Below are 13,846 nucleotides of genomic sequence, written 5' to 3'. Positions count from 1 at the left end.
ATACAATTTTTTCCATTTTTAGTTGAGAACGGTGCCGTGTAAATGGCCCCTGAGATTTAAAATGCCATATTTAAAATGTAAAAATTCATTAAACAAAACAAAACAAAAACGCAAAGCCGCAAAAACATAAAACAAAACAAACACAAAATAAACACAAAACAAACATAGCAAAGCAAATCACAACAAAGAAATGCAAAACAAACCACAAAACAGAACATAAAACATAACACATCAAAGCAAAACACAACACACAACAAACAAAAAAAGCAGCCTGAAGTTTCATTAATTCTTTGTAACATTACACAACGCGTGAGCAATGCATGCACCATATACCGAATTGAACTTCTGAACTCAAAGGCAGGTGTTCATACATATATAATCAAATATAATCTAATGAAAACTGTAGTGGATTTATTCTCTCAGATTAACTCCAATCCTCAACTGACTGTAATCCCAGTTTCTGCTAAATACTTTACATCAGATTACAATCATTGTACAATAACACTATACCTCTGCACGAAATCTGTTTTCATAATCTGTTCCATGAGTTCACTTGTCCATATAATCCTTAAGTGATATCTAAACAGATTTGCTGTCTTTAATGGAGAAGTTTGAGCATACAACTCAATTCAAGCGTTAAGCTTCCCTCTGGACTTAGTAATTAATGGATATAAATTAGTAGCTAAATGAATATTAGAATAAAGGTTGCCAGTGTATGCAGGTGATAACAGATTTGTAAAGCAAAAAAAAAAAATTATTAAGCAGTTTTCAAGTCCCTGAAGATGACATTCTCAAGTATTTCCAAAAATGTCCTGAAGAGGGCAGTGTCATTTTATTTACTTGCATATACAGCATAGTCAACATACATTTATGACTTACTTGGCAAGTTTCATTTCGATCTGTTGACGGATCTCCTGTCTCTCCTGGTCACTCCGCGTAGGAAAAATGTTCCTGTCTTCCAGCTCCTGTTTGCTGGGACGATTCCGAAGCTTCACGGCCAGCAGCTCCTTCCTCATCCTCCTTGGCAATGTGCCTGCACACATTTGCCATAGAATTCATTACTTAATGACATAACAATCTAAAGTGCTCCATATTTCCAGACAGAAATTACTCTCTTGCCACTTGTATTATGAAAAAACACATTGATCCAATGACTATATCATGGGAAACATTCTGCACAAATTCTACCTGATCTTCTAGTTATAATAAATCATTGCAGTATCTCATGATTATGTGCAAAGGAATTACAGCATTGCATTAAAGAGGATCTATGCACGTCTTTACATTTACAACCTTCTACAATGTTGCTGTTTGAGCATAAAAAAAGCTCTGCAAATTTACAAAGTCATTCCAAAGGGAGATATTCTCTATTCAGTAAACACTGTTTCTGAACTCCCTGAAACGGTTCAATTGTAGTCTTCAGTTTTAATCCGGGAATAAACACGTCACAATATTCCTCACATAAATAATTGATGCGAGGCATGGTTGAGTTGAGTTAGTAGTGTTGAAACTCGAGGTTATGGTAAGGGGCGTGAACACGCTTGAAGCGGTTGACAAATCACAACACACTGATCCAGCCGACCAATCAGAGCACACTGCACTTTTCAGAAGGAGGGGCTTCATAGAGACATGAACTAAACAGAGCGTTACTGACAGACTGGGAAGTGAGGTGCTGCAACAATGTCAAATATGTGAAAATAATGTTTTTTAACATTCAATCACGAGAACCTATTCTAGTAGAGCCCAAAAACAAAACAAGGCTTAGTAAAAGGGCATAATATAGCCTCTTTAAAGGGAAACTAAACCCCTGGTCAGAGCCTGAGTCCACCCACCGGCAATATTTGAAAAATAGCGCGTGCTCTCTATAGGCATTTTCATATTTTGCCGCTATGTGAAAAAAAATCCAGCAAAATACGCCAGTGCGTTTGTTGAACCCAGAGGATTAACTTTAGCCTAACCATAAATTGTGATTAAAATATATATGATCACTCACATCAAGACGCCGCTGCGGTGGTGGAGTCCATGCAGGAGGAGCAGCGTTTGGCACTGCGTCGCTTTTCAGCGCGAGCTGTGTGGAGAAGCCCATTTCCACCTCTATTGCGTTGGAAAAGCAATCCCGTGTAAAATGCAGGTTTCACACTCACGGTTTTCCAGGCCAAGTGCATGCAACCACTGGCGCCTAATTTCCAAGTCTGCTGGAAAGCTATGCAGTCCAACAGTGCTGTTGCAACCAGCAACACTACACATACGTAGCCTCCTGACCACTGTACTAAATACAGATAAATCTACGCTAGCTCGTATACGAAGGGCGTGGTAGCTCGCACCAAGGGAGGGCGTGGTGAGCTGGAATCTGCTTACGTCACCTGGTACCGCTTACGTCACGTAGTACCGCAAACATCCAATAGGAAAATTCAACTGCAGTAGCCACCGTTCAACCTGAAGAGGGCAGCACTCAGACGTTTTTACACCATATATTGTAGAATTAAAACACTTTATACCCAAATGTCAAAAAAGTTACTCGAATCAATGAACAGCACTAATAAAGCCCCATTCTTACAGATCATTAACTAAAAAAAGTTGGTTTAGGGTTTAGTTACCCTTTAAAAGTTTTGCAGTACACCCACCAGAAATGACAGACTCGTTCCAGTCGTCCATGTCGTAGATTATTCCTGAAGCGTCAGTGAAGCAGTTGTCTTGTCGAACGTTTTCCTTGTTTTCCTCTGCTTCCTTTCTGTTCTCACCATCTCCACTTGGCTCTCGCTCAATGCTAAAATAGAAAAACGAAAGAAACACTTTAACAATAATTTTACAGAAAAATACTTCTTAAACCTCCTAAAAATTCATTCTGAAATCAAGCAAATAAAAGTAATGATGGGTTTAACATCCTCACCTTTCCTGTCTGAGCTTTGATGCCAGTGCTCGGTGCAGTTCTTCTATTATACAGCTAGGGGGCAGCGGCGGATGTATGCTACCTATATGCGGCGACCCCACAGAATTAGTAAAATGCCCTCTTAAAACCACAGGACTGGGGCCATCAGAGACTCTAGACAGTTCTTTTTGGAGAAAAGAGTTTGAATGAGGCACTGATGCGACGACTTTACCCGGGTCTGTGGAAACAAAAAATACATTCATATATATATATATATATATATATATATATATACAGTGAGGAAAATAAGTATTTGAACACCCTGCTATTTTGCAAGTTCTCCCACTTAGAAATCATGGAGGGGTCTGAAATTGTCATCATAGGTGCATGTCCACTGTGAGAGACATAATCTAAAAAAAAAATCCAGAAATCACAATGTATGATTTTTTAACTATTTATTTGTATGATACAGCTGCAAATAAGTATTTGAACACCTGATAAAATCAATGTTAATATTTGGTACAGTAGCCTTTGTTTGCAATTACAGAGGTCAAACATTTCCTGTAGTTTTTCACCAGGTTTGCACACACTGCAGGAGGGATTTTGGCCCACTCCTCCACACAGATCTTCTCTAGATCAGTCAGGTTTCTGGGCTGTCGCTGAGAAACACAGAGTTTGAGCTCCCTCCAAAGATTCTCTATTGGGTTTAGGTCTGGAGACTGGCTAGGCCACGCCAGAACCTTGATATGCTTCTTACAGAGCCACTCCTTGGTTATCCTGGCTGTGTGCTTCGGGTCATTGTCATGTTGGAAGACCCAGCCTCGACCCATCTTCAATGCTCTAACTGAGGGAAGGAGGTTGTTCCACAAAATCTCGCAATACATGGCCCCGGTCATCCTCTCCTTAATACAGTGCAGTCGCCCTGTCCCATGTGCAGAAAAACACCCCCAAAGCATGATGCTACCACCCCCATGCTTCACAGTAGGGATGGTGTTCTTGGGATGGTACTCATCATTCTTCTTCCTCCAAACACGTTTAGTGGAATTATGACCAAAAAGTTCTATTTTGGTCTCATCTGACCACATGACTTTCTCCCATGACTCCTCTGGATCATCCAAATGGTCATTGGCAAACTTAAGACGGGCCTTGACATGTGCTGGTTTAAGCAGGGGAACCTTCCGTGCCATGCATGATTTCAAACCATGACGTCTTAGTGTATTACCAACAGTAACCTTGGAAACGGTGGTCCCAGCTCTTTTCAGGTCATTGACCAGCTCCTCCCGTGTAGTTCTGGGCTGATTTCTCACCTTTCTTAGGATCATTGAGACCCCACGAGGTGAGATCTTGCATGGAGCCCCAGTCCGAGGGAGATTGACAGTCATGTTTAGCTTCTTCCATTTTCTAATGATTGCTCCAACAGTGGACCTTTTTCACCAAGCTGCTTGGCAATTTCCCCGTAGCCCTTTCCAGCCTTGTGGAGGTGTACAATTTTGTCTCTAGTGTCTTTGGACAGCTCTTTGGTCTTGGCCATGTTAGTAGTTGGATTCTTACTGATTGTATGGGGTGGACAGGTGTCTTTATGCAGCTAACGACCTCAAACAGGTGCATCTAATTTAGGATAATAAATGGAGTGGAGGTGGACATTTTAAAGGCAGAATAACAGGTCTTTGAGGGTCAGAATTCTAGCTGATAGACAGGTGTTCAAATACTTATTTGCAGCTGTATCATACAAATAAATAGTTAAAAAAATCATATATTGTGATTTCTGGATTTTATTTTTTAGATAATGTCTCTCACAGTGGACATGCACCTATGATGACAATTTCAGACCCCTCCATGATTTCCAAGTGGGAGAACTTGCAAAATAGCAGGGTGTTCAAATACTTATTTTCCTCACTGTATATATATATACCACAATATCAAATTTGATCTGATTTTCATTAGTGAAAAATGAACACACCTTCCTCCGTGCTTAGCTGAGAAACGAGATTGCCGTGACTGCTTGGAGGAGACTGCTCCTGCGGTTCGTCTTCCTCATCTTCCTCTCCGTCGTCGTCTTCATCTTCCTCAACATCTTCATTCTCATTTTCAGAGGGAACCGCCTCCTCGTCCTCCTCCTCTTCCTCATTTGAATTTGGCTCTTCCATTGTCCCGTTGTCCTGTACAGAATCTACCACTAATAGGAAACACAAAATCATAGCTTAGACAATTAGGAATGCAATTCAAGGCAATTTGTCAAGAATTCTGTTAAAGTGTGTCACTATAAATATGATGCATATTTATATGCCCCGCCCCAAACTCCTGCTATTGGCCGAGCAACAGTGGTACAGTACTTCTATTTTGGACAATAAATTATACATATAAATACACGTATGAAGAGCACTCACTGGTAGGGAGATTGTCTTGCTCTGAGCTGAGGTACTCCATGCTACTGATGCTGAGAATGGGCCCCTGAGAGCCAGGCAGCCGGATCTCAGCATCGGAGATGCCCCGGATGGGAGAGCCGGGGTCTGGAGAATGAAGTCCACAGGCCAAGGCCACATCTGCACACAGAGGAACACAGCATTAGATTGCTCAACTCACAAACACTCATCAACATAAATTATAACATACTGTACATACACATATCGCTATATTGCATATTATGCATTTGTATATTTGTATTGTCTTGTCGCCGTCATTCTGTCTGTGACTTCTGACACTGAGACAAATTCCTCATATGTGTGAACATACTTGGCAATAAAGCTCATTCTGATTCTGATATACGTACGCACGACCCGTTTCATTCACACACGCTCACGTAGCTCCATCTGTGCCATCTTCTGGCTGACATGATATTGGTAGGTGTTCGTGACTTTAACTTTGAGGCTTGGTCATCATTCGTGGATGTTATTTGAGTTCTCTATGGGGGTGCTATCAAGCGTCATGCCCATTCAAACCGAGGGGCACATCCCATCAACCTCAGAGTTGTAGGGATGAGCCACTTTACAGTCTACACTCCAAAAATGGCCTTAAAGGTACAATATGTAAGAATTTTGCATTAAAATATCCCATAATCTCAAGGCCAGTGTTATATATTTTGTTAAGTTGATTACTTACAATATCCCAAATGTTTCCAACTATTTTTAAATCGTGAGAAAATTGCAATTTTAACCAAGGAAACGGGGCGTTAGAGCAGGGGGGAGCTGGGAGTCGCCAGTCAATTGTGTCATATCGGTTACCCTCGGTTTCCGCTCGTACTGCGTGGAGTCCTGGACAAATGCGGAAGATGTAGTTGTAGCGTCTATCAAGCAACAAACGTTAGCTTGTTTCTTGCAGTCGTTATGGAACACAATTATTCTTTACCGATTGCAGCTGGTTCTGTCGACAAAGCATGCTTAATTTTATATTTTCCAAATGTAGCATTCGGTAATAGTTATGTTTATGTAAGGGAAGTATTATTGCTTTAGATTTGTGTTTAGTTTATTGGCATTGTTTATCACGTCTGGTGTTTATGGCCATGTAAATAAATATAGCATGTGTTATACATAAAGTTTAATCAGTGTTTTGGCAAATGATGTGGGTATGTTCGAATGTACTTTTACAATTGTTTAGAACACGTAAAACTGCGCCGCGTTATCACAACAATGAATTCGACATACAGTAACATCTATGATAACCAATTTAGTATTAAACCTTACTTTTCTTGCGGTTAATTCATATTAATGAAATAAAAGTGTGATGAGGTTCAAGAGTCAGGAAGGAAGAAGACAGGGGTCGGTGTGACTGGGACTCGTACTTTATTAAAATAAAGCAAAACAAACAAAAGTCGTGCACAACGCACATTCACCGTGGCAACCGCGACGGCACAAAACAGTTCAAAAACGAGAGCTCGGATCCACCGGTTTTCTTTCTCTGCGTCCAATTTTATCTTCAGTCTCTCTCTTGTTCCAGCGCGGCTTATAAGCGGTCTCTCCACGCGGATCACAGCAATAAGACACAGGTGTTCGTCATTTGCACTTGACCTACTTGCTCGTCTCTTCTCTCTCCCATTACAGACCGCGCTGAACCACACCCCCCTCGCCACAAAAAGCATGTCATTATAAAAATAGAACTTAGCCTCATCAATGAACATGATTTTTCGATTCCCGTCTGACTGATTTACATCCACGGTGGAGTTTAAAACGACAGTTCCCATCATTCCACGCTCCTTCACATCGTCATCAAGCTACGCCATTGTTGTTGTTTGGAATGTAGCGCCCTCTAGCGCAAAAAATTCTTGCATATTGTACCTTTAATTGGATTGCAGTTTTAATGTAAACAAACAAGTAAACTTTATGTGAGGCATACAAGTCAGTCATACATTACACAACTAGCCATATTTTAACACTTTTCACTTTTTAACTGAAAACAATGAACAAATTTATGCTGATTCCAAGCTATTTTAATACATCTTGATTAAAAATGTTGATTGAAAATAATGATTAATACAATAAAATGTATGTAAATTGTTAATAATAAACTATGCCATGATTTTTTGGAGAGCAGATGTATGACTGACAAATATGCATAGCATCAATTTTAATAGTTTACGTTAAAACTGTGAAATCTGAATGGATGGAAAATATGTATGCAAATACATACATGTAAATCTTTACGCTTCACAAATTAAGGCCTACATGTTTTTTGAGTGTCATTGTAATTTTACTTTAAATAAAATGGTCAGTCCAATAACAGACTGCAAACATCTGTCAATTTTTCCCCCCAGTGGAACAAAATATTAAAGCTACTTTATTACATACAACAAAAAACACATGCTGATCACTTCATTTGTGATTTGGATTGGTGGATTTGAACCTGGGTCTGCATAAACGCTAAGATGTTTACCATTAGACTCTCACAACTTTCATGTGGTTCCACACCTGTTTGACTTTCTTGCTTCTTTGGAACATACGAAAATATATATTTAAAATAAAGAATTTCCAAACAATGAGAGTAAATGGGGTCTAGAACAACATTGGACCCCATTGACTTTCATTGTATGGACAAAAAGTTGAAACATTCTTCAAATATCTTGTTTTATGTTCCACAGAAGGAAGTCATGCAGTACAGGTTTGAAATGATATAAAAAGTGAGTAAATGATTTTACAGAATTTCCAATTTTTGGGCGAACTATACCTTTGAAAGAAGAAGAGTCACTGGTTAATCTCTCCAAAAATGGTGTATGACACACCTGCCGTTTGCCACCAAAGGATTGACTTTGGATTGCACTAACTAATTTTCCTACTCATTCCCAATCTTAACACCATCAGAAGACTAACAATCCTCCCTCATTCCCTGCATGCATCCACTATCATTTGTTTATCACTTCCTCTGCTAAACCTGATTGGATTTTGAAAGTAGAAATTGGATGATGATTTTGTCTCATTATGTAACTAAACTGTTTCTACAGCTGTTTGCTATTAGTTCACTCATTTCCCGCTTGATTAAAATATCTCTTGCCTCTGGTACTTTTCCATTAAAACTAAAAATTGCTGCTGACATCCTAATTCTCAGGAAACTTTGTCTAGGTCCTTCTGTGTTAAATAATTACAGACCTATCACAAACCACTGCTGAACAGAGCTGTTTCCCCTCAATTAGAGTCACAAGTTTTTTGTATAATCTATACAAGGCTTTCAAAGCAGAATAATGTCCTTTACATAGCAGAGACGTCTCTCCACAGGGCCATAAATGACCTATTCCTTTCTGCTGAATCAGGGGTGTTTAAAGGGGGGGTACAATGGTGTTTCGTGTATTCAGAGTTGTTTACAGTGTTAAAGAGATGGATTCTCATGCTTAACATGGCCAAAGTTTTTAAAAAATATTTTGGACGAATAACGGAGAATTTCTGTGCCGAAAATCTTACTTCCGGGTTGGTACAAGTTTCGGCTGGTTTTTTTTCGACCGTGGATCTAATGACGTAGACCAGAGTGGAACTCCTTATATGAGCATTTCTCTCGGAAAAGCGCGCCCGCGCACACGTCGACCAGAGGAGAGCGAGACCGCACACATCAACGCGCTTCAACAGGAAATCATCGGCAGCGCTGCATAGTGTCTCCAAAGTGTGTTTTTGGATGTGAGGGAAAGCTTACCATGTTCAGCTTCCCAAAGAACCCAGCGTTAGGAACAGTGGATGCAACGATGAATGTTTTATAAACAAAGCCCAGATCGACGGATTCTCTCTATGACTCTGGCTTCGCCCACACGGCCCGCCTCCAGACGCTCGTTTTTTTCCGGAAAGACTCGGTACAGCTTATCTTTCTTTTATAAATATAATAAAACTAAAGACTTTTTGGAGATATGAAGGATGCAATACTACTCTATAGGTACTCAAGATTAACAGGAGATTGAGTGAAAATGAGCATTTCACCCCCCCCTTTAATATTCAACTCCTTCTGGACCTCAAGTCTTTAAGTCTTTGGATTCTGTCTCTTAGATGTTGGCATCACTGAAAATGGAAACTCTCCTCTGGTTCAGTTCTTCAATGACAGACAGCAGTTTGTTTTTCTTCTGAAACACAAATCCTCCATCAGTCCTGTTATCTGAGGTGTCCCCCAGGGGTCTGTTCTTGGTCCTCTTTCTCTCAGCCCAAGCTAAGTTAATATCTCTATAAAAATTAATCAAGTACTAGTTAGGGATGCATTGATTTGAAAATTCTGGACGATATAAGCCAATAATTATTTTCATGCTATGGTCGATATTAAAATTCAATACATTTTTGTCTAAGACAATTTAAACAATAAAAACTAAAATCAGACATTCACTCTACAAGTGAATTTAGGCAACACGGAATTATAATGTACAGTATGGATTATCACTCATAGTGATATAATCACTCACTTATCACTCATAACCATCCATATATTTATTGTTCACAGCCCCCTCATTTTGTTAGCTTTGTTTTCCACTTCTATCACACTATTTTGTGTCATTTTTGTCATTTGAAATGATCATTGAAAAATGTCTTGCAATATTTTTCCCATTCATAAATCTTTGTTATCAGTTGCCACTGGTGTGCATCATGGTGTGCATTACCTTTTTTTTTCTTTTTTTTAATAAAAGGTACTTTTAAATCCTTCAACATTTTACAAAATATCCATCTGTATTATCAATTTCACTATGTTTTCAGTAATATAAGACAGACAAATAAAAGGGCAACAAAGCCCGGTTGTCTCACCTGTAGAGCTCTGCTTCAGCTTCTCGTTTTTCTTTTTCCTCCATTTCCACGGCCTGAAAATGCGCCCCAGTGTGGCCAGCTTGCTGTGGCGTCGGATGGGAGGGGTGTGGACTCCACTCACCAAACAGCTGGAGCGCAGCACATTCTGCTGCTCCATCACATCTGTAACACACACGAGACAGACAGGAACCATCAGACTGAGCAGTGACATCCAACGGTATAGATGATGCTGATTTTGAACATTTATAGTTATTTATATTAAGATTTAATATATATATGTATATAATTGCGAGTTATATAAAATGAATGAGAAGAAAGAAATACTTTAATACTTTAGATTTAATTTTATTTTACTTTATGCTGTTTGTTGTCGCAAGACCGACTGTGGATTTCAGATTTTTACAGATTTTCTACTAAGCACTTTAAATACCTTAATATTTTACAAAAATTTAATTTAATTTATTTCTATTTTATTTTGACACTACTGCTGTTTGTCATTGCAGGATTGACTCTGAATTGGCGATTTTCTTACTTTAATATTTAAGTAAATTGTTATTTTATTTTGCATCTGTTTTTTTATTATTTATAGTTATTTTTTTAAACTACTGCTGTTTGTTGTCGCAAGACCGACTCTGGACTTCAGATTTTTTACTGATTTTCTATTTCTACTCATTTTAGAAGCACTTTAAATACCTTAATATATATATTTTTTATTATTATTTAATTTAATCTATTTTAATTTTATTTTGACACTACTGCTGTTTGTCATTGCAGGATTGACTCTGGATTGTTGATTTCCCTACTGATTTCCAACCCATTTTAGAAGCACTTTAAATACTTTAATATTTAAGTAAATTGTTATTTTATTTTAGGAAAAAAAAAATTTGCATCTATTCTCTAATAACGTATAGGGTCATTATTTTAGTCAATTTTATTTTATTTTATTTTATTTTTTATTTACTGTCTTTCTCTTTCGGGAAAATGAACATGATAACATCATTTCCCAACACACAAAAAAGAAGGTAATTACAAAGCATGTACCTCTTTTTAATTTATTTTTCTATAGGATTTTTCTATTTTAGTTTTGAGCTAAAGCAGATGTTAATCACATGCATATACATCAACTGTATATTTTAGCGCACAAAGCCTCTACAAAACCCACATCAGCATCATATCCTTCAGCAGGCTAGACCTAATCCTTTTAAATATTCACACGCAGGAAAAGCGCCATTCATAGAGCAAATGAGTCAACGCTCTGCCAAACACTCAGTTACCGAAATAGTGTAGTGTGGGCAGGGGCAGCGAGCGGGTGCCGTCACAAACCCAGAGGCGCTGCGCCGCGCACCACATGCACGGAGGTCCTCCGAACCATTGACCATACAAGAAAAGAACCGGGTCAATCGACTGAGCGCCTCTGCTCAAGTAACCAGCGCTACACGGAATCCAGGTCAAGCCTGAAAACTGTGCGGCGAGGCGAGTCAGCAAAGCCAGGGTCAGCAAAGCCTAGCTGTTACTATGGTTACTGCTCCTCCAGATGCAGAGCAAAAGGCTGAATCCGAGCGCCGTATGAGGGGCCGCCACTGTCTTAGGAAAGGGAGGATGGGGGAAACGGAGAGAGGAGGGGGAATGGGGGTCTGTTGCTATACGGAAGCGCTTGCTGAAGACCTCAAGCAGCCAATCAGGGCCCGGCCTTTCATAACATATAATATCAAGAAGCACACTACCCCTTTCTTCAGGCCAGGCCAGAGAGGTGCGTTACAAGGGGTTGGTGTTGCACTGGACAATCTGTTGCAAATCGAAAACAGAATAAAAATGTAAATGTATTCAATATTAGCTAATATTAATGGTGGGCGCACTAACTGTTACACAATGCATGTTATTAAGAAGCATGGTTGTAAAAGCGAGAGACTATTTTCAAAGGAGTATGAAAGGAAATAGAATCCAGTACATCTGACAATGATTGAATGAATATCAGCGCAGTTATTCATGAAGTAAGCGACAGAAGAGCAAAGCACAGCGTTTTGTGAACAGAGAGGCAATCAGCACATAGGCCTGCATGCTGGATGTGTGCCACGGATGCCCACGTTACCAATATCTCAAAACACCTGCCAAACTGATATAAGACTCACGGTGACCCAATGGACATATATCTCATGCATATAGTGTCTATTAATACAATAGTCATTATAATATAATACAGGACAAAATTACAGAACAGAAAACTCTCACTTTTATAGTAGCAATCATGATACAATACTGTACATATTTTTAGGTGCATTATGGGTAGATCACTAAGCGGAGGTTGGTTATACATCAGCCTATAACAACATTAGGAAAAAAATATTATATAATTATAAAGCTTGACAGATCATTATTAACATCATTTTAAATAGTGACAGAATTGTCATGATACTATATGAAGAGTTCAGATGCAAAAGTGCCATCTGAAATTTTCTTCTAGAATGATCATTTTTATCAAGCTTGTATATTTAAGTTCAGTAATTTCACTTAAATGGCAATGAAAATTACCTATGAATTGTCATTTAAGTGAAATTACTGAACTTAAATATACAAGCTTGATAAAAATGATCATTCTAGAAGAAAATTTCAGATGGCACTTAGAGGCTTTTGCATCTGAACTCTTCATATATTCATATACATTCATATTTAAACGGGATTGGATGAACTAATCATTTAGTTGCTACTTATTAATACAATAATCAATGTAACACAATTCAAGACAACATTACCAAATAGAACACATAGACTTTCACTGTAGTAGCATTTTTATTAATATTTTATGGTTGAAACACTTCTAGTTCCAGGCTCCACTGTTTGTAGATGATAAATATATAAATAAAATGGAGATCATGTTAAGTAATCCTGCCTGGTTTGATTTAGGCTGCTTAAGAAGTTTCAGTTCTTTTTATCAAAGGCGTTTATCTCTGTCACGGCTCATTGAAAACACTTTAAACATGGTTTTAAAGAGGAGGGTATCTGTGCGATTAACAGACCCAGACAACAAAGAGACTGAGAGACACTACAAACCCCTTTTTAACATTGCAGATTGGCAAATACTGCTTATAGCTCTGTCAGCAAATCTGCACTCCTTTATTCTGCAGCCCCCTTCACACCTAATATTAATATGTGCGTTGGATCTGAATGATCTTGTTTGATTCTTGTTCATCAAAATGCTTTTTCATACACAATCAGATGTTTTTTTAATATATATAACTTAAATTAAATTATTGTCATAAGCAATGAGAAATGAGAGACAGCGGTATATTGTGAATATAGTCATAGTGTACCATTAGACGCAGTATTGGAACTGATGTATTCACCAATCAGAAGCCAGGATCAGAAAAATGTGCTATAATGAGCATTATATGTTATACAAATGTGACCCTGGATTACAAAACCAATCACAAGTCGCACGGGTATATTTGTGGCAATGAGTCAAAATGATCGATTTTCCTTTTATGGCAAAAATCATTAGGATATTAAGTAAAGACCATGTTCCACGAAGATATTTTGTAAATTTCCTACCGTAAATATATAAAACATTTATTTTTGTGAGTGAATGCAGCACAATTGCGACAACTTTAAAGCCGATTTTCTCAATGTTTTGATTTTTTTGCAGCCTCAGATTCCAGATTCCAGATTGTATCTCGGCCAAATATTGTCCTATCCTAACAAACCATACATCAATGGAAAGCTTTCATATGATGTATAAATCTCACTTTCAAAATATTGACCCATGTGGTTTTGTGATCCAGGGTCA

At 38.4% G+C, this 13,846-nt stretch overlaps 1 protein-coding gene across 1 annotated transcript in view; it reads right to left on the bottom strand.

Moving 5' to 3' along the window:
• Window positions 1-13,846, bottom strand: part of phactr3a (phosphatase and actin regulator 3a) — a 41,648-nt gene that overhangs the window by 10,171 nt on the left and 17,631 nt on the right. The window contains exons 2-7 of the mRNA XM_079849534.1: window positions 10,066-10,227; window positions 5,257-5,412; window positions 4,830-5,045; window positions 2,891-3,107; window positions 2,625-2,767; window positions 880-1,033 (exon numbers count right to left, since the gene is read on the bottom strand). Coding sequence (XP_079705660.1) covers window positions 880-1,033; window positions 2,625-2,767; window positions 2,891-3,107; window positions 4,830-5,045; window positions 5,257-5,412; window positions 10,066-10,227 — 1,048 coding nt within the window. The remainder of the gene's footprint in view (window positions 1-879; window positions 1,034-2,624; window positions 2,768-2,890; window positions 3,108-4,829; window positions 5,046-5,256; window positions 5,413-10,065; window positions 10,228-13,846) is intronic.

The sequence above is a fragment of the Squalius cephalus genome (genome assembly GCF_949319135.1).
Source record: "Squalius cephalus genome assembly, chromosome: 18".
NCBI classification, from domain to species: Eukaryota; Metazoa; Chordata; class Actinopteri; order Cypriniformes; family Leuciscidae; genus Squalius; species Squalius cephalus.
Note: the sequence above shows the minus strand (reverse complement) of the source record. Positions and strands in the feature narration are given on the sequence as shown.